The following is a 20,657-nucleotide window of genomic DNA, read 5'->3' on the forward strand; positions in this document are numbered from 1 at the left end:
CCTAGCCCCTTTGTCTTGATCCGCTACCTTCTTAGACTTCTGATCCCAGACTGTGACCTGACTATGTATTTGCCTCACCCCTCTGTTTAGGACGTTCCCTCCTTTCTTTTGACCTCAGACTTCCCGACTTCCCCACCTCACAGTGTGTCTGTAAGTAGTGACTAGCATCACACAGAGTATAGAGGGAAAGATGAATTCAATAAAGAGTCAGGAAATGCTAGGAGAATGCTTCATGCTCTATATGAGAAAAATAAAGCTTGGGTGTCTTTGGAAATTCCCACATGACAATGGACCTAAGCTTATCTCAAAATCTTCTATGTCTGGTTTCAAAAGTCCTGAATGATATCGGAGGGGTTGTCACTCCAAAGAACACATTAATATATGTTCCAAAGAGCATACTAACATCATCTAACATCATTGTATTTGCAATATAAGAAGCGTTTAGCCTTTGACCTCACCTCTGACCCTATCTTTCCCCAACTCACCCCAACTATTGAGTCTTTTTTATTACTGATCTTTTCAAGGGTTTACTGTGACAGAGAGGAGCAAGAAGACTCCAGTGTCTTATTTCTTCTGCTCCTGCACTGATTAGAAGCACTTCACTTTCAAATTAAACAGTGTAAATTTCTTATAGCACTGCAGGGGTTAATCGGCTCAGTTGAGAGCTCCCACAAGCTTTCCTACATTAAGGCTCTCAGCTTTGCACTGTTAGCCACTCCCATCTCCTATATAAACCGGGCCCTGGATAGCACTCAATGTCAGAGCAGGCTTATGCTGCATGGCTGGAGGTTGTTGATGGTTGTTATTGGAGAAAGCATTTGGTGGTTTTATCTGTGACTGTTGCTAAGTTTAGAGTTTGTAATAATTCCCTTTCTTCTCCTACTTTGGTTTAACCCCATCCTCCACTCCCTGGTGTTTACTTGTTTATGTGTGTATATTTGTATGATTGGTGTTTTCCTTTATGCATGTTTGTATTACCTTGTTAGTCTGGTTGTTGTATTACATTACACTACTACTCCCCTATATCCTGGGTGGGGGAAGGGTACAGACTGAGGGTGGATTCATGCGCTAAGGCAAGGTACATTGCCCTGGCGTCTTCACCATCAGAAGTAATTCAGGGAACAGGGTGAGCTAGAGTGGCCATAGTGCAACAGGTCTGAGATGCAACTGAAAGCTGTAAACCTCCTATAGTAAGAACAATGTAGGTAAGTTGATCAAATAAATGGAAGCTACATTTGTAACATCACAACTGGAAGCTAGATTTATACCATCATGTTGCCAGTGTATTACAATTATTTGCTGGTATTTGGAAAATCTTATATTTAGCCCAGCTTACTTTTAGTAGTTTTTCATGACTTTTTGGCTTAGTGCAAGATAGAGAATCCAAAACAAAGAGAACCTTGATCACAACTTTATATTTCACTTCTGTTGTGGATCTATTCCAATATGGCTAAGGAAAGATGTGGCGTGACATATTTCTATGACGCATCATATGGTTTATTGGATTTGCCATATCCATAAACTACTTATTTGAAAATGAAACCAAAGAAGAATGAAAACTTACACAGAGACTAGTAAGGTCTCTTGCTGAATCATTACCTTTTCTGATTTTTTTTAACCTAACAGCCTCAAGTCTATGCTCACGGCGATAACATCTTATACAAGACATCAGTTACTATTTTTTTTCTTGGTTAATTAATTACTCTTTTCTGTATATTTTAGAAAATCTCATCAATTCAAGTGGGAATCAGTGGACTCAAACAAGGAAAAGAAAATCAACAAAAAGAATGACAGAGTTTCCTCGTTCTCTGTCATTAGAGGAAGCAGACACAGAGGAAAGGAAACAATTTAAGTCCTTTATGGAACAACTTGGAGCGCACAGTGTGTTCGAAGAGTGAGGATTTTGCTTTACTTCCATTAACAGACAAATCTTTAACTATGACTTTTTTTTTATTATTAAATTACTTTTCTGGCCCTTTATAGTTTTGTCTTTAAAGGGAATCTGTTACCAATTTTTTGCAACCCCACATTCAAAGAAACCTGTTTCCAGGTCATTTGCATTGTAAAATGTATTCACCATATGTATTTGTATGATTTACATTCTAGGTGCTGCAATTACTCACATCCATCGCTCTTTCACACACTCTGTGCACTTCATCCATATCAACCCCTTTCTCCTCCCCTCTACTATGTAAATCTCTCATGCTCTTTTCACAATCTTAAACCACACAGATCCATTCCCTCCACCATACATCACAAGAGACGATATCACAAATCACTTAACCATCTGCTCACTCTCTCTATTCTCCTACTCCTAGTTGAGGGAGATTTGTCTCCTAACCCCGGCCCTTCTTGTAATAGTAAGTTTAACTTCTCCCCTGCTACACTCAGAAACCTTGTGAATCTCATTAATGTTCCCTGCATGCCTTCTGTCATTTAACTGTGCCATCTGGAACTCACAGTAAGTGTGTAAAAATCTCACTTACAGTTGGAGCGCCCCCAGACGCAGGGCCGTGGGGTACTCGGTACCGGGCCTCTCTGTCTCGGTCCTGGGGTTGTCACGGTGGCTAGACCCGGTCCGTGACCCTGCTAAGGGGCGTCCAAGGAAAGATGTGATGATGGTGCGTGGTGCAGGTCGCAATGAATAACGAGGACACAGGGTTGCAGTCTCTTTACCTCTTTACTGAAGGCTTCAGGATCCTCAATCCAGAGTACTGCTAACAGGGCTGGCTGAGACCGGCCGGTCCGAAGGCACATCCAGAGTTTCCTTTGCAGGTGGAAATCAGTGCCTACTTTCTAGCGCCTGTGTGTTATAGTACCTCCCTGCTGAGCACCACGGGATAGTCCTCACAACTATTGTGTCTGTTTCTGATGTTCTTCTTTCTCACAACTCGTATCTATTCTGATGTTCTTCTCCGTCCCCCAGATGATATGGATAGGACGCACCCGTATGACGGGTAGGCCTGGAGTTCTTCCGGGACCCTAGCGTCGCCCCTCTCCCACAATTGCCCCCTATGTCTTCTTAGGTGATTTAGGTGAGACAGCCAACCTAAAATTAACTGTCCTGCCGCTGTTTGAAGTATTGCTTGGAGCCTAATACTTCCTCGGCGTTCCAGCCACCGGCTACGCGCCTCAGTAGGATGTTGCCTCGATCTTACGGCACGACTCCTACTGGCTTTATCTCCTTTTTGCTGCGATCTCGTTTCTCACTTCTCCACAGTAAACCTCGCTTCTTTTCCTTTCTTAGGATGCCACCGCATTCGAGTGCAGGCGCGGCTCCGTAACGTTCTGTTCTGTTCGCTAGGCCACTGTCAGGATCCCACCCCTGACAGAGACCCCCCTGAATCTTCCCCCCGCAACACCCTCTGCCACAGGATGTTGCCTGGATCCAACCCAGTCAGCTTCTGACTAACTTCCTATCCAGCCCCCAGTTTTACCAGATTGTGAGGAGTGGCCTAATACATAGAACCCTTTGCTCCCCCTGGTGGCCAGAATGTGAAGTGTAAAGTGTGACTGTGATACCTGGTCAGGTGAACTCCTTAAGTGCCATCAGACGTACCATCACTCCCCTTAGCGGCGGAGCGTCAGTACTGCAACGACCAGGACTCTGGGGCGCTGCACATACATTACTTTTTCCTTTCAAATTTCCATACCCTTCTGGCTCTTATTAAAACCTGGATACAGCAGTCGGTCTGTTGGTCTGCTCTTCAAGCAAAATTTACTTTTCTGGGTATCCTCCCAGTACCTTCTTTTGAGGCCCATGCTGTCAGGCTTTACCAGTCCCTCTCCCTGCGAATGTCAGTTGTGCATCGCTCTCCAGGCCCCTCCCGTTGTTTCCTGGATCAATTTGCTACCTGGCTTCCACACTTTCTATCCTGTGACATCCCCACTTTCATCATGGAGGACTTTAACATTCCAATTGGTGTATCCCGTCTCCCCATCTGTCACTCACATTTTATCTTTTTCATAGTTTACTAACTCTCCTACACATGAAGATGGAAATACATGGGACCTGTTCTTCTTCTGACTCTGCTCAATGTATTACTAACTCCCCTCTCCAGCTCTCTGACCACAACCTTCTTTCATTCTCTGACAACAACTGTCACCCTGCTCAGGAAACCCCAACTTATTAAAAATATTCTTGCCATTAATACCCAGAAACTTATGAAGATTTTTTCAGTCATCATTGCCCCTAATCTCCTCCATGTCCTGACCCTACTCTGAAACATTGTAATGTAATATTGCAAAGTGCCCTGGATAAAGCTGCCCCTCCTACATTTAGAACAACTCATCACAGATGGCCACAACCCTGGCAAACACTGCAAACAAGTTTTCTCCAGCAGTGCTCCAGGTGTGCAGAACGTCTGTGGAGGAAATCCAATCTGGCCTCAGATTTCATCCATTATAAGTTTATGCTAAAAACATACAACTCTGTCCTTCACCTCTCCAAACAAATCTACTTTAACAACTTTATCACTATCCAATAATCCTAAACAACTCTTTAATGCTTTTTATTCTCTTCTCAAGCCAACAGGGAAGGTCCAGTGCACCACCGACATCAATACTGACAATCTGGCCGATTAATTAAAAAAAAAGACCAGATCCAACGAGAAATTTTCTTCCAATCCCCTGATATTGTGCATTGTCCTCCCTCCCGTTCTGCATCTAACTCCCTTTCTGTTTTTAAAACTGTCACAGAAGAAGACGTAAACAGACTTCTTGCATCTGCTCGCTCTACTACCTGCACCAGTAACCTTATTCCCTCACATCTCCTTCAGTCCTTTTCCTCAGCTGTCATCACTCACCTAACTAAAATATTTAATCTCTCTCTCCTCTGGTATCTTTCACTCCTCATTTAAACACTCCAGCATGCATCCATTACTTAAAAAAACATTCCTTGGCCAGAACTGTACTGCTAACTACAGACCTGTCTCTAATCTTGCATTCATTTCTAAATTTCTGGAATGGTTCTTCCACTCTCATCTAATCCTCTATCTCTCAGATAACTTTTTTCTTGACCCTTTCCATTCTGGTTTCAGCTCCTTACACTCTACTAAAATTGCCCTTACTAAAGTCTCTAATAATCTCCCAACAGCTAAATCTAATGGTTGCTACTCCTTGCTTATTTCTTTAGATCTCTCTGCCGCATTCAACACTGTGGATCACCGGCTCCTCGTCACTATGATCTGTGCTAGCGGCTTTAAGGATACTGCTCTCTCTAGTTCTCCTTCTACCTCTCTGACTGCTTCCTCGCTGTATCTTTTGATGGCTTCTTCTTATATTTCCTTACTGTTGGGGATCCTCAATGATCAGTCCTAGGCCCACTCTTCTTTTCCTTATAAACTCCCCATATTGGACAAACCATTGGTAGATTCAGCTTTCAGTACCATCTGTATTCTGGGGAAACCCAATTATACACATTGTTTCCTGACAACACCCCTGAATTACTACAAAATACCAGTGACTGACTTTCTGCTGTCTCCAACATCATGTCCTCCGTGAACCTAAAACTGAATCTCCTCTGAAACTCCTTGTGTTTCTTTCCTCTGCTAATGCCGATATTAACATTTCCGCATGTGGTTCTACCATTACTCCCCAGAAACATGCCAGCTGTCTTGGGGTAATATTTGATTTAGATTTTGCATTCACCCCTCTCCCCCCCCCCCCCCCACATATCCAATAACTTGCTTTCTCATGTCAGTTACATCTCAAAAACATCTCTAGAATTCAACCTTTTCTTACCTTTGACTCTGCAAAAACGTTTACTATTGATCTTATTCGCTCTCGTCTGGACTATTGCAACTCTTTACTAATCAGGCTCCCTCTTACTAAACTCTCCCCTTCTTTTGGATTGACTGATAGCACTGCAGATGTTCAATAATAAAATGAACCATCAAGAATGCTAATTGCTTAATATTTGTGCACACAGTGTTCAGGGAATTTGAAGTTCAAATTGCTTTAGCTACCTTTTATCTATAAAACTGAAATAAGATCCACTTGTCTTACATGTTGATCATGTATCTGCTTCATTTTATATCTGGATTTTGAAATAACTATTATTAGAATCTATTTAACCAGTCCTGGACTGCCTATAGACTTTACATGTATTGGCGGTCCGCAGTTTACTCTGGAGTGATGCAGAGAAAGCCATTTGCATGAGATATTGCAGCTTTGGAGATGGGGAGCTGGTTGTTAGATACTTCTAAACTCTCCACAGAAAAGGCAAACATGATTTATTACCAAGTCTGTCTTCCTGGTCTCTGTAAACACAACTGTAACAAGTGATATAGACCATGTAGAGGATTAAAGAGGCACCAACTTTTTGATCTGCAAATATTGGTATGGATGGCCATCCATATACAACTTCTTATAGGGTATAACTGGGTGGTGCACAGCTCAAAGTTTTGCATTAATTCTAAAAGTAGGAATATGCAAATTGCCTCTTCTGAGAAAAAGAGGTCTTAACTCTATAGCGCCACCTGTTGGAAGTAGGAATAGAAATGCAGCAGTCACCCATACCCTTTGAATTAAAAGTCCTTTATTCCACACACATGGACATCATTCTTTGCGGTGATCAGGTAAAAACAGGAGTTAAAGCAGAGGAGAGGAGAAACAATGGACTACAGACATTTTGAGTCTTAACTGTCGCTTCTACAGGTCCATTCCAAAGAATGATGTCCATGTGTGTGGAATACAGGACTTTTAATTCAAAGGATATGGGTGAGTGGTACATTTGTATACCTACTTTTTGAATTCTAACAAGTGATGTGTGTACAGCAGTTAGCGCTTTAGATCAAATGACCATATGATTACTGGCAGTAGTGGGAGAGCAGGAGTTGCTAGGTCCTCAGAGGCCCATTCAGCTCTGCAGTGCTGCCAAGCAAGTACATTTCCCCTGTAACTGGGGTTATCATACCAGCTCCAGTAACAGGGATAATCAGCATTAAAAGAGTGTATTAATATTTTAAAATTCCCCTCAAAAGTCTTATAAGGCCTTAAAAGGGGCACATTTTGTTAGTAAAAAAATAAATACATAAAAACATAAAAAGGCAAGAAAATAATAAATAAAACAAAACAAAAAAAAAGATTATCCATTGGTTTTGTTTCTAGCACTGCATTGTCAGAAAAAAATATGTCCCATATATACATATATATATATATATATATATATATATATATATATATATATATATATATATATATAGAGAGAGATAATTTATACAAAAAGGGAAACTCAATTTAAAATGTTTTAGAAGTCCTTTGTGGTTGTAAAAATATAAATAAAAATAATAAAAAAAATAGATAAGCATCTCCTATTTTTCTTTAGATTTTCCAATGCTATCAGCAAAATACATGGGAATACAAAAATGCATAACAGTTAGCCCCATGTATCACAAGAAAAAGAAACAAAAATTATTTGAAAATCCTAAGGATAAAATTTTTGAGAGCCATTATAAGCACTTGTATGATAATTGGAAAATGTGCCTAGTCAGAAAAGTGGAAATGGCTCCATCATGAACTGACAAATTGATTAGCTAACATATCTGAATGAAACACATAAGGATCAGGAGGACAACACATAGACTTGGTCTGTAGTCTGTTACCATGATGACATATAAACATATAAAGAAGAAGTATAATAGATTCTACATTCCTTATTTTAAATGCACTAAATTAATAACCATTTTGCTTCAAAGTGTGCTCATTATGTTAGCTTAAATTAGAGAAAAAATATTAACACTTTTTTATTTCATTCAAGTGAAACTGAAATCTGGAAACTGTGGACCAGACTTGGCCATGAAGAACCTCATTTGTTGGAGAACCTAGAGGAATTTTTGGCAAAAGTCACAAATCAAATCAAAGAAGCCAAAAAAGAGAAAGAAACACTGGAAATCATGTTAAAAAAGTGGGTTTAATACAACTTTTAATTACAGTATCTTTTCCTAAGACATCATGCAATACATCCTCTCTGGAGCCTGGACTGTGTCAGTGTGCAATGTAACAAGTATTCTACAAATCAGAATAGGAGTTTTATAGTGATCCTTTAGTTTTTAAATGAAAACATATTTGAGGAAGAGTAAGAAAATGTGCCTACAAAGCATAAATAGTTATTATATACACTCGAACAAGATTACTCCTTTTATTCATATAGACATGGCAGGCACACAAAATCTCTTCGTGTTCACATATAACAGATATGCTGCACTTTTCCATCTGGATTAATGGGAGGCGGATTCACATCATAACACAAAAGCCACAAATTTCATTCTGTGCTCCTCTATTAAATCAGCAGCTATAGTGCTGAGAAGTGGGGGTGGAAATTTATTCTTAATATAAATATATATATATATATATATATATATATATATATATATATATATATATATATATATATATATATATATATATATATATATATATATTTAGAATTTTTATTATAATAAACAAAAAAAAAAATAGTAATAATAATTAAATACAGTAGAAGTAGGAGAACAACATGTGCCACGTAGCAAAGTAAGAGTCCATTTAAAGAAATTTAAAAGACAACATTTTAAAAATTAACATTAATATTTTATTTCAGAGATAAAATACCTGAAAAAATACCAAGAATACTTGGAGATTATTATATCGGAGGAAAGGGAATTATCTAATCCCAATGTTGCCATCTTTTATTATTGTTGTTTACATTGACATAAATCTGTTCATAAAGATTATGTAAACATTTTTTCAATAACTTCATATTTAGGCTATGATCACACGTTGCATTTTTGCAGCTTTTTTTAATGTAAAGTTTAAGCTGCTTACAAAAAGCAGGTTTTGCTTAGTTTTTGCTGCGTTTTTTGCTTAGTTTTTGCTCCATTTTTGTCAGGTTACATTTGTCTCTTGTGCATGCTGATAAAGTCTAGTGCACAAACAATAATCTGATTCAACTTACTCAGGTTTTGGCACCAAAAACTGATACCTGCATTTTTTGCAGCATTTTTTGCACTACCCGTTTCTTTCAATGGGTGAAAAACGCTGAAAAAATACTGAAAGAAGTGACATACTGCATTTTGCAAAAACACAGCTCTTTGACAAAACAGTTAGGAAAAAAAAACAAGGTGTGTACATGAAATTTCTGAAATCTCATAGACTTTGCTGGTACTGTGAAACGTAGTTGAAAATTTGTATAAAAAAAACGCAGCAAAAAACTCTGCAAAAGCTCAACGTGTGAACATAGCATTAGAAGGAATTGAGTCAGTTTTCCATCTAGATGCAGTTTGGTTTTTAAATATATATCAGTAATAATCGGAATATATGTTGATGGTATCGTATCTAGATTTAGTAATAAAAGGGCAGACTGAGGAGAGAGATGGTAATGATAAGGTGTGTAATTTGATTTATCAGAAAGTCTATATCATCTCATAGTACTTTCAGTTTTGGACAGGCCTAAAATATATGTTACATCTCCATTCTTAGCAAAATCCTGCTGACAGGTTTGTTGTAATGTCCTTTTCCCAATAGATTATATAATTCTTTTTGGTGAATTCATTATCGTATATTGTATATGTTACATGATTTCTGTGTAATGTTATTATTTGGGTTGTTCGCCAAAACAATTTAATTTTTCAAACTTGCTTTTACCCTATACTGTCTGCATTTTCATTATTAAAATGCACATTTCTTTTGCAGGAGGATTACTGAACATAATCTTGAAGTGCAGAGTCTGTATGATGAAATGGAACAACAAATGCGGGAAGAAATTAAGAAATTAACCAATCAGGTAGATGTTTTACATTTTCATTAGAAGTATGGAAAATAATTTTGCGCATCCAGTAATCTTCAATATGATTCAAAACAACATTATAAAGAAAAAAACAACAAAAAATATTTTAATGCAAAAAAAATGTTGTCTACTTCAAACTTATTCTCAACAGATGAATGGTACCCAACCTATCAGAGGAATTGTGGTTCTTTGATTCCAAAGGCATAGCCTGGGTAGAGCTGAGTGCCATGTATCTCAGGCTCAAAGTGCCAGGGTATAAAGTATTTAATAAAGGGATAGATTAAACTGAACATCATCCATACTTAAAGGAAGCCTGACTCCTGCTCAGCTGTCTCACTGGGTGATGGATAAGTGCACACCAAAGGGGAAGGGGAGGGGCAAGCCCGGACACTAGGGAAGTGGGGAGTGGAGACCCCTAGGCAGATCTAAAATCACCCTGACTGCCCTAAACATCCCTATATAGGTTCTGCACCTATAACCGAGCAGGAACCTAATCCATGCCTGACCCTAGTGATAGATCCTGGTTAGGGAGGGGATGAAGTAGCTCTGTCAGACCCCACTACAACTAAAGACAAAGAGGGTAGACAAACAAGGGGACACTTAACTTGAGAAGACAACCGAGATGTCATGCCAGCAATCCTCCAAGAGTCCTTTGAAAAGGAACTAACCAACTGTTAGTACATCCAACTAGACAGAGACATGTAAAGACCAGTAACCTGCTGCAGCCATGGAATGAATATAAACCTTCATCACAGGTGTCTAATTAGCAACAGAAGGTGGAGGTAACCGTTGGGTCCTAAAGGAAGAGGGATATCGCTCCACAACAGAGATACAGAAATCAAGAAGGTGCTTGAGCTAATCGCAAAGACCTTCTACAGTCGGATCTAGGATGACTGTCTGTCACACCTAACACACCCGTGACATTAGCCCGGTGGAAGGATGGCATCTAGAATCACTTGGTTAGACTTGTATAGGGAGAGCAGTGCACATGAACGTCTTCTTCACTATTCCCTCTCTGCTTAGAAACATATATGCAAATTGCCTCTTCTGAGAAAAAGAGGACTTAACTCTATAGCGCCACCTGTTGGAAGTAGCGATCCTACAAGTCACAATCAACCCTCTAACGAGTCGTGCAATATGACTTAGGATAAAAGCCAAATCAGTATCTCATTTCGCAGACACGGTGTTTCGGCTGTTGGCCCTCGTCAGTGCGAAGCATGAGAACTGGTTTGGCTAGGTGAGAGGCTCTGGACTGGGGTCTAAGGGGTATCACTCTCCATAAGGAGAAACGATATCCCTTAGAAACATAAAGGGACCAGAAAGGACATAATGAGAGAACGTGTTTGCTTTATAGTTCTGCATATTCACATACACAATATCTATAACTCCCTTAAAGCCTCTCAGTCATGTTTGTCCATTGATTAGGGTGGTCAGTGACCATCCTGGGTCAAGTCAGGGGTCATTAACTCTTCTACATATCACAGTGAAGGAGAAAAGTCTATTTGAAGTTGAAGGAGGCGATTTATCAAGATCATCAAATTTCTTGCCAGTCTTGAGGAGGAGGGGTTTTGGAGTAAATGCTCCTGATTTATTTTGAGGCTTATGCCTCTTACTGAATCAGACCAGGCAGTAGTGACGTGCACCTCTATGTGCAGTAGTAATATTCATTGAAGCATCTTATATTTATTTGTACTACTTTTCTAGAGTAATACCCGTAGCAGTATCCACAATCAAGAAATGAAGAATACCTTAGAGGTGAAAAATAAAGAGGTGCAGCAACTGATTTCTGTTCAAAATGAAGTAAGACATCTGAATAGAAAAATTCATTCAAATTGCAAATTCAAAAGTCATATGTAAAACATCACATTTTAATTCAATGAAATTGAAATAAGCATGCAATATACCACCAACAGTTTATCAGTTATGGCTATTCTGAAATGTTGTTATTAATTTTATTTACTAAAGAGGCTGTTCACCTTTTAAATTTAAATGCATATATTTGGGGTTAAAAATTATTGGATTTCTTAAAAAAACACAATTTGGCTTTTACAGGCTATTTGTTTACCTGCACATTCAACTTTAGTGTGATTTGTGGTCGTAAATCAGCCAAAAAGAGCTCAGAAAAAGACAAGTAAAAGAATTACAAATTCTTTTGTTAGAATGTGCTCACTGATGGATTCTCAGTTAACTGATTCTGTAGCCAGAAATACAGCACAACATGTAAGAAAGAAAACATTGCAATACTTTTTAAGAAAATCCGTCAGTAGATCAACCTTCCTAAGCCATCTATATGAACATGTAAGTCATAGGAAGTTGAATAAAATGATACCATGATATCTGTAATCCGATGTCTTATTCCAGAGAAATACACTTTTTTATTAATATCTAAAAGAGCTGTTGAGATCTATGTGGTGGTCATAGATCTTACTAAGAATCTGCCTCCAGAGCTTATTTTAATTAAAAGGGAGCTTTACCAGTGTGAGACATGTAATGCCTATAATAGTCTGGGCTCCTCAGAAACATGTCTCACACTGGTAACGCCCCCTTTCAATTAAAATAATCTCTGGAGGCAGATTCTCAGGGAGATCTATGTTCAGCCCATAGCCTGGAACAGCTCATTTGCATATAAGAAAAATGTGGATTTCTGTGGAAAAAGACATCAGATTGCACATATCAAGGTATCATTTTATTCAACAGACATGTCCATACTGCCGGCTTTGGACAGATTCTCTTTAATCCAATGGCAAAATTAATTTTAGTTTAAAATATGTGTACTTAAATAAAAAAAGTCCCTCTAAAGTGGGTAGCCCATTAAATATTCATGATATTTGCCCAATAATTAATTCTAGTGAGATATCTCAGTACTTTAATCATGCATGTCCTATACAGTTTCGGTCAGATGTAGGCCCAGACACAGATTTTCTAATTCATGTGCACACATCTTCTGATTAGGGCCATGTGGAGTCATCTTCTACATTTCCAAACATGCCTAAGTCTGAAAAAAAATAATAGAGATATAATTGGGTATAATAAATCATATTGTGAGGACTAATTGCTGGTTGTTACAGTTAGAGAAAAAACTTTCCAACCTACGAAGTATGGAACAAGTTACAAAGTCAGAGAACGAGAAGTTGAAAAGAACCAATCAAGATTTAGAATTCGATTTGGAGAAAATTCGTGATCAGTTGTCTGAAGCTCAAGATTGCCTGAGTGAGATGAAGCAGAAAATGATCCAACATGAACATGAAAAGTGAGTGAAAAACAGTCCTAGGGCTCATGAACACAGTCACATTGCAGCTCGGTTTCGTACAGAACCATAGGACTTCCATACAGGTGCATGAGCCATCTACTGTTCCAAAGTATGCCTCCATTTTCACAGATGTAGGCATTTTGTTTTGACGACGACCATCTGACGTCATAGAATGTTCTATACGACATTTTACGTCTGAAGATAAGGAGATTTAGCCATGAACAAGGAAATTCTCTCTACACAGGTTTTCACATAGTCTGAACAGCAATGTGTGGAGGCTTAGCCGGTGTGCATAAAACCTTACATTTCTTCATGCTAAACTTATTGTCAACACTAACAATTTTCTACAGTTTTTAAAACTTCTCAAATTTTCACAGTTTACTAATACCAACACTAACAATATTTATAAACATGTATGGGATTGAATAAATCAGCCAATATTGTATTTCTGGCAATCAGAAGGTTTTTGCTATTTAATCTGAGAGCAGCATTATATGGGTCAAGAGAGCCTGATTGCAAGGATGTTTCATTTATTAGGCTGTGTGTTGCAGTTTCAATACAATCAGTGTTTTATCAGCAGGAGATTATCACTGCCTGACTAGGTCCCACATGCAAACCAGTCAACCTAATCTGTGTAACCTCACCCCTAGCAGCTTGCTGACAATGTACAATGTAAACAGGAAGCTGCCAATCAGGGGTGTGGGCGGGCTTTTTACATAGTAAAAATCTGCTGACAGATTCCCTTTAAGGGTAAGTTCACACAGGGTGGTTTTGCTGCTTTTTTATGCTAATTTTCAGCTGTTTTTTACAATACAGCAAAGCCTATGAGATTTCAGAAATCTCATGCACACACATTGGTTTTTTTGTTTGATCAGTATTTTGTGCTTTGCTGCGTTTTTTGGACATAGCGCATGTCACTTCTTTCAGCGTTTTTGCTGCGTTTTTTCACCTATTGACGTGAATGGGTGTTGAAAAAAGCGCAGCAAAAACGCAGGCATCATTATTTGCTGAGTTTTTGTTGCTGAAAGTGAAAGGACATTAGCATGGACAAAGAGAAAAAAAAACGCAGCAAAAAAACGCACCAAATATGCAACAAAAATGCAACAAAAACGCACCTAAACCTGCGTTTTTGACACAGCTTCTTTCCTGCCAAGATGATCAGGTTTTGCTGCAGAAAAAAAAGCAACAAAAATGCCCTGTGTGAACTTACCCTAATAATTTATAAAATTACAATTCTTATTAGAAAAGTATTTCAGCCCTTGACTGAGACTTTATGATATTCTCAGATAACCTATTTATGCCAATGATGAAAATTTCTTTCCTTTTGGCTAGATCCATTCATCTGTGTGAGTGGACAGATTTTTTCTCAGGTTTTATCCTACTTACATTAGCTTTTTTCTAACCCATTTTTTCCTCTGAAGCAGGTAGACTAAACTTGTTTTTATCACTTGACTCTTAAAAATGTCTTAGTAAAAAGTGAATAGAACTCTGAAGTACAAAGTAAGTCGTCCTAGTTTCATCCTCATCCCACGGATCCCAAGAGACTTTAATGGTCAAATCTGATCTACAAAATCTGATGACAATAGAACCTGCTCTGAGTCTCATGGACCATAAATGTGGACCTGTTTTTGGATCAATGAATTATTATGGACGAGTGTGCTGTCCCAAAAAAAAAAGGGCAATACTAGGAATAGAGCCTTAGACATACGGTAATAGATTCCCAGTTACAAGGGTGTCCTGAGAGTGGTCTGGGCCAGTAGACAATGATGGTTGTGATTTCTTTAACAACCAATATGATTATAAGACAGTAGAGCTGGGTAAATACCATGGAGAAATGTGCTCTAGACCTCATAACTTTGTGATATTTTAGGCTGTCTCTGTGCCATAAACTGAAATCTATACCGGCTATGTTCTGTCATAGGTTTCTGGTGTTTTCCTCCAATTTCTGAAGTAAATTACAGTAAATCTGTCCGGCATTGTTCAACCATGGAGCTTCTTTTAGGCGGAAACAAGTGTAAATAGCTTAATAATAGTGCTGAGCGAGCGTGCTCGGATTAAGTGTTGTTGGAGCATGCTCGGTTGCCAACAGAGTATCTTCCGTGTGCTCAAATACTATGTTTGAGTCGTCGCGGCTGCATGTGTCTTCGACAACCGCAACAGATGTAGGGATTGCCTGTTTGTTATGCAATCCCTGCTTGTGTTGTCGCTGTCCAACAGACATGAGACATGTGCAGCGCCCCAGAGTCCTGGTCGTTGCAGTACTGTTGCTCTGCCACTAAGGGGAGTGATGGTACGTCTGATTGCACTAAAGGAGTTCACCTGACCAGGTAACACACACCCACAATACACTTCTCACTCCGCCCACCAGGGGGGGGTGGTTCTATCTATTAGACCACTCCTCACACTTGGGTAAAACTGGGGGTTGGACAGGAAGTTAGGGAGAAAGGAGCTGGGAAGAGCTCGAGAGAGGACCTGTCAGAGGTGGGATCCTGGCAGAGCCCTAGTGAACAAGAAACAATGTTACGGAGCCGTGCCTGTGCTTACAGCGGCAGTCTCCTAGGAAAGGACAAGAAGCGAGCGGTATTGTGAAGGAGTGAGAAACGGGAATATAGCGCAGAGGTGATAGGACCAGAAGGAGTCGTGCTGTAAGATCAAGGCAACATCCTTCTGAGGCGCAAAGTCACGGTGGCCGGAACTCCGAGAAAGTAAGAGACTTTAAGCATTACTTCAAACCATGGCAGGACAGTCAGTTATAGGCGGGCTGTCTCACCTAAAACACCTAAGCAGACAACAGAGGCAGCTGTGGGAGAGGGGCGACTCTAGGGTCCCGGAAGAACTCCAGGCCTACCCCGTCATACGGCTGCGTCCTAACCATATCATCTGGGGGACGTAACGAACAAACATCAGAGACAGACAGAATCAGTTGTGAGGACTATCCCGGGGTGCTCAGCAGGGAAGGACTACAACACACAAGCGCTAGAAGGTAGACACTGATTCCCACCTGCTAAGGGAACTCCGGATGTGCCTTTGAACCGGCCGGTCTCAGCCAGCCCTGTTAACAGTGCTCTGGATTGAGTATCTCGAAACCTTCAGTAAAGAGTTAGAGACTGCAACCTGGTGTCCTCGTTATTCATCGCGACCTGCACCACACCACATCATTCTCAACTTTTATTGGACGCCCCTCAGCAGGGTCACGGACCGGGTCTAGCCACCCGAATCGAGACAGAGAGGCCCGGTACTGGGTACCCCTCGGCCCTGCGACAGTGGGGGCGCTCCACATGCAGCTGCGGGGACTCAAACATAGTATTCGAGCATGCCGAAGACACGCTGTTAGCACCCGATTATGACAACACCTAATCCGAGCATGCTCGCTCAACACTGCTTAATAAGTCTTCCCCCCATGCAGTCATCTCATTGATTTCAGGGATATTTTTGTGACTTCTGCTACTACCATAATGCTCATTATAGTGCTCATAATAACTTGCCCAAAATAATCCAAGATCTAAGATAAGTTCACAAATCCACACATTTTCATACTGTCCAATACATAATGTTTTCACCTTGAGGTGTTTGCTAAAGTTACTGTGTAAAACAACTGATCTTAATTACATTGATATTTGCATGAGCTATTAAAATGGTGTGACATTTGTTTCACTTAGGGAGTTAAAGGATTCTGAAGAATCAAATATATCAAGTGCACAGGTAAGGAGCCTTTATCTAACCCATAAACTGTATAATATAGGTAATAATATCAACTATGCAATGTGACAATATAGACTGTTCAACTGTAAAGATAATTGTATGAAAAATGTCAGGGTTGTGGGAAGCAGAGCAGGATCTCATATCCCTCGACGAACCCCTCAGTAAGGCTAAGTTCACATTTGCATATGTGTCCACAGCGTATCGTATGCATGCGCCATCACATGCAAAAACGCATGCAAACGCATTTTATCATCATGCTCTTACACATGACCTAAAAAAACGCTGCGATTGCACGCATTTGTATGCGTTTTTGCATGCGTTTATGCGCATGTGTACATTATTTCCCAATGAGCGTGGCTTACGGGTTTTCTATATATAGAGACACTGCACAGCTGAAATTTGCTTCTTTGGATGCTGGATGCTGCTGCAAGATGGATAGCGTGGAGATCTTCAGTCTGAATCTGGATTTCTCATTGGCTTTTGCTTTTGCTGTTGCTTGTGAGGAAGAAAGGAGAAGAGAAAGAAGGAGAAGACGTCGTCGTCACTATTGGCAACACCCCATTGTTGAACTCTGACAGACAGCTCCATGACAGTGGAGCCTACCACTCATTGTACACAGAGGTTCGTGAAAACCCGGAGAAGTTTTATGACTACACCAGGGTGTCCTACGAACAGAGCTTCGATGACTTGCTGCAACGTGTCCGAGGATCCATCAGCAGGCAGGACACCCAACTACGTAGAGCAATTCCTGATGAGGAACATCTGTTGGTGACCCTAAGGTATGTAATTTTGAACAACAAACATCTGTTGTTGCTATTATTGTTAGAAAAGCCATGTACTGATTTATTTGTTCCTTTGTCTGTTCCACAGATTCCTGGCTACCGCAGAGACCTTAAGATCTCTATATTTCCAGTTTCGGATTGGATTGTCCACCCTTTCTGGGATTGTTGAAGACACCTGCCGTGCATTGTGTGACGTTCTGAGTGCAGAATTCCTCCCCTAACCCACAGCTGAACTGTGGCTGCAAAATGCAGCAAAATTTAATGAAGTTTGTAATTTTCCTAACTGTGTGGGGGCTGTGGACGGCAAACATATTCGGATTCTGAAACCTACAGGAAGTGGATCCGAGTACTTTAATTATAAAAAAATACTTTTTAATTGTTCTCATTGCGATTGCAGATGCAGATTGTCGATTTGTCGCCATGGACGTTGGCTCATTTGGACGAGGAAATGACTCACAGACTTTCAAAAACTGACATAGGACATCGATTGAATGGGATTTTAATTTTCCACCACCACAACCTCTTCCTAACACTGCAGGACCGCCATTTGTTATTGTTGGGGATGAGGCCTTTCAAATGTGTGCCACCCTAATAAAACCATACTCAAGTCGGGACTTGAGTCACACAAAAAGGATTTTCAACTACTGACTGACAAGGGCACTAAAAACTGTGGAGTGTGCCTTTGGTTTGCTGGCATCTAAATGGCACATTTTGGGAACAGCTATCAATCTAAAAATAGAGACAAATGATGAGGTTGTGATAGCATGTGTTGTTCTGCATAACTACATCCTGTCAAAAGAGCAACCCCACTTTGAGCTTGAGGAAACTGTTAATACCACATTGCAGGATTACCAACATCACCCTCTGAGGACTACAGTAGAAGTTGCCCAAATGAGGATACATTTGCAGCCTGTTTTGTTTCTGATATTGGAAGTGTGGCATGGCAAAATGTAATGGTTTAACCTGTAAATAAAATTTACCTGTAATGTTATGTACCTGTAATGTTATGTACCTGTAATGTTTTCTGACTCTAATATTAACACCTTGAATGTAACTTGTATAATAAAAACCTTAACTGTTACACCCATTCATACTTCACTCAACAATACACACATGGTTAAATAAAGAGATAAAGAAAACAAAGTGAGACCGGTGTTGTGAATCAAAACAATTTTTACTAACAAAAATAAAAAAAATTACATTTTTATAAAAAAAGGAAAAAATAATGTACTGATTATTTACTATCGGGGTCTGTGGGAGGGAGTAACATGGTGGACCAGGGGGGTGTCGGTCTGTGATGGTAGGTTAGGAGTGGTTGGGGAAGTTGTTACAGGGGAAGTGAAAGACAATTGGAGGATTGGGTCAGAAACATTGGGGGAAGAGGACACATTAGGAGTGGAAAACAAGTTGGAAGGGATTGACACATTGGAAGGGAAAGAACCAAGGGAAGGTGTGGACAGACTAGAAAAGAAAGACACATTAGGAGGTGAGGGTTGAGGGTGTGTGTATTTTTTTTCCTGGTATTTCTCCTCTGGGACTTTGGTTTTGCAGCTTTTTTCCTGGTGCTGCATTGGTGCAGTAGAAGTGTGGGCTTCTGCACTCTTCTTGATGGTGGAACAGGACAGCTGGACTGCTGCACTCAGCTGCATGGTGGTGGATGTGGATGTCTGGGCTGCTGCAGTTAGCTGCGTGGTGGTGGTTGTGGATGGCTGGGCTGCTGCACTCGGTTGCATGGTGAAGCTGGGTATTCTTGGAAATGTCCAGTGGTGGTGGTAGATAAATCCCTTGGCAAGTCGGTGCTGGCGGATGTTGCCACAGCTGCTGTCCTGGAGCTTGTTGCCCTGTAGGGAATGAACTTTGTGCCTACTGCTGATATCGGGACCGCTGCATGGCCTCGGTATAAGCATCCTGACAGGCCTTCATCACAAACAGCTGGAGATCATGACTAAGGTTTTCCATCATGCCCCGTTCTATAGTGGAAAAATAATGTTGCACCGGTCTATTAAGGTCCTCTTCTAGGCGGTCAAGGTGTCTGTGAACTTCCTGGACAAGTGTGTTCACATGAGTGAACCCACTATCCATTCTATCCACAACCGCCTTCATCCCAGCCTGGAAGACCGAGCTTAAGTGAATAAACTTGGGCATGACTGACCTCTCCCAGGCCCTCTGCCACTGGTGAGCAGAGTGCTGGGAGAGGGGAAAACCAGAAGGACCGGCTTCCTGTTCACCAGCCTGTGAAGCCTGCCTGGCTGCTCCATCACTGGTGGGTGATTGACTAGTCGATGAAGGGCCGCTCCAACAGAGGATGATCCAGGTTCTATAGTGCTCCTCCAGGTTCTGGGTGGAAATTAAATAAAAAAAACATTATTAAAAAAAAAATTTAAATAACAGTAAAAGACAACACAAAAGATACTCACGTTCGCTGAGCAACCACTGGCTTCAGAAAAGAAAGCTAGTTATGGTACTTGTATTTTCTGATTTTTCGAGCTGCACCACTTCGAACCCGAATCTCCTCTCTCATGTCCTTATTGAAGCAATCCTTCATTGAACACCAAAGAACTTTTACTATTTTCTCTGTGAAGGGGGAAGAAAATAAAATTGTTAAAAGACAGCAAAATTTACAGAAAAACAGACGCATCCAAAATTACAATACTTACCAAAATCCTTTCTGACTTTTGTTGTTGCATGGTCCAAATCATCCAGCAGCAATCTGGCCAATTCTTCCAAGAGTCGTCGGATCAAGTCTGAGTCAGAATGATTCCGATCACAGGGGTCCCACAACTCTGCTCGGTCTTGCACAGCTTGAATAAGTAACTCGTTATCTGTGTCACGTGTTGGAACCTATAGATGAAATACAAAAAATGAATTTGTTAGTAAAAATGAAAACAAATTCAATTACAACTCTGATAAAGGATACTTACACCCCATCTTTCCTCCTTAGCAGCTTGTGGCCAGCGATCCTGGGAAGAATCATTTCCACTTGACTGCTCCTGTTCTTCCTCACTGGATGGAACCTGCAAAGAAAATACATGATTTAACACATGAGAACATACTGACAATAGAGTTATTAAACTCCACCTAGTCATGAAGCGTTAAAATTTTAAAACATATCTTTATTAACATATAAAACACACAATTAAAAAATGCCTCACAATCA

At 40.2% G+C, this 20,657-nt stretch overlaps 1 protein-coding gene across 2 annotated transcripts in view; it reads left to right on the plus strand.

The window, feature by feature from the left end:
• LOC143815558 (EF-hand calcium-binding domain-containing protein 4B-like) overlaps positions 1-20,657 on the plus strand; it is a 127,571-nt gene that overhangs the window by 65,737 nt on the left and 41,177 nt on the right. For both annotated transcript variants that reach the window (XM_077294874.1, XM_077294875.1), the window contains exons 4-9: positions 1,723-1,894; positions 7,760-7,906; positions 9,673-9,763; positions 11,471-11,566; positions 12,835-13,016; positions 16,676-16,718. In XM_077294874.1, the coding sequence (XP_077150989.1) occupies positions 1,723-1,894; positions 7,760-7,906; positions 9,673-9,763; positions 11,471-11,566; positions 12,835-13,016; positions 16,676-16,718 (731 nt within the window). The remainder of the gene's footprint in view (positions 1-1,722; positions 1,895-7,759; positions 7,907-9,672; positions 9,764-11,470; positions 11,567-12,834; positions 13,017-16,675; positions 16,719-20,657) is intronic.

This window comes from Ranitomeya variabilis, chromosome 3 (assembly GCF_051348905.1).
Source record: "Ranitomeya variabilis isolate aRanVar5 chromosome 3, aRanVar5.hap1, whole genome shotgun sequence".
Taxonomy (NCBI): domain Eukaryota; kingdom Metazoa; phylum Chordata; class Amphibia; order Anura; family Dendrobatidae; genus Ranitomeya; species Ranitomeya variabilis.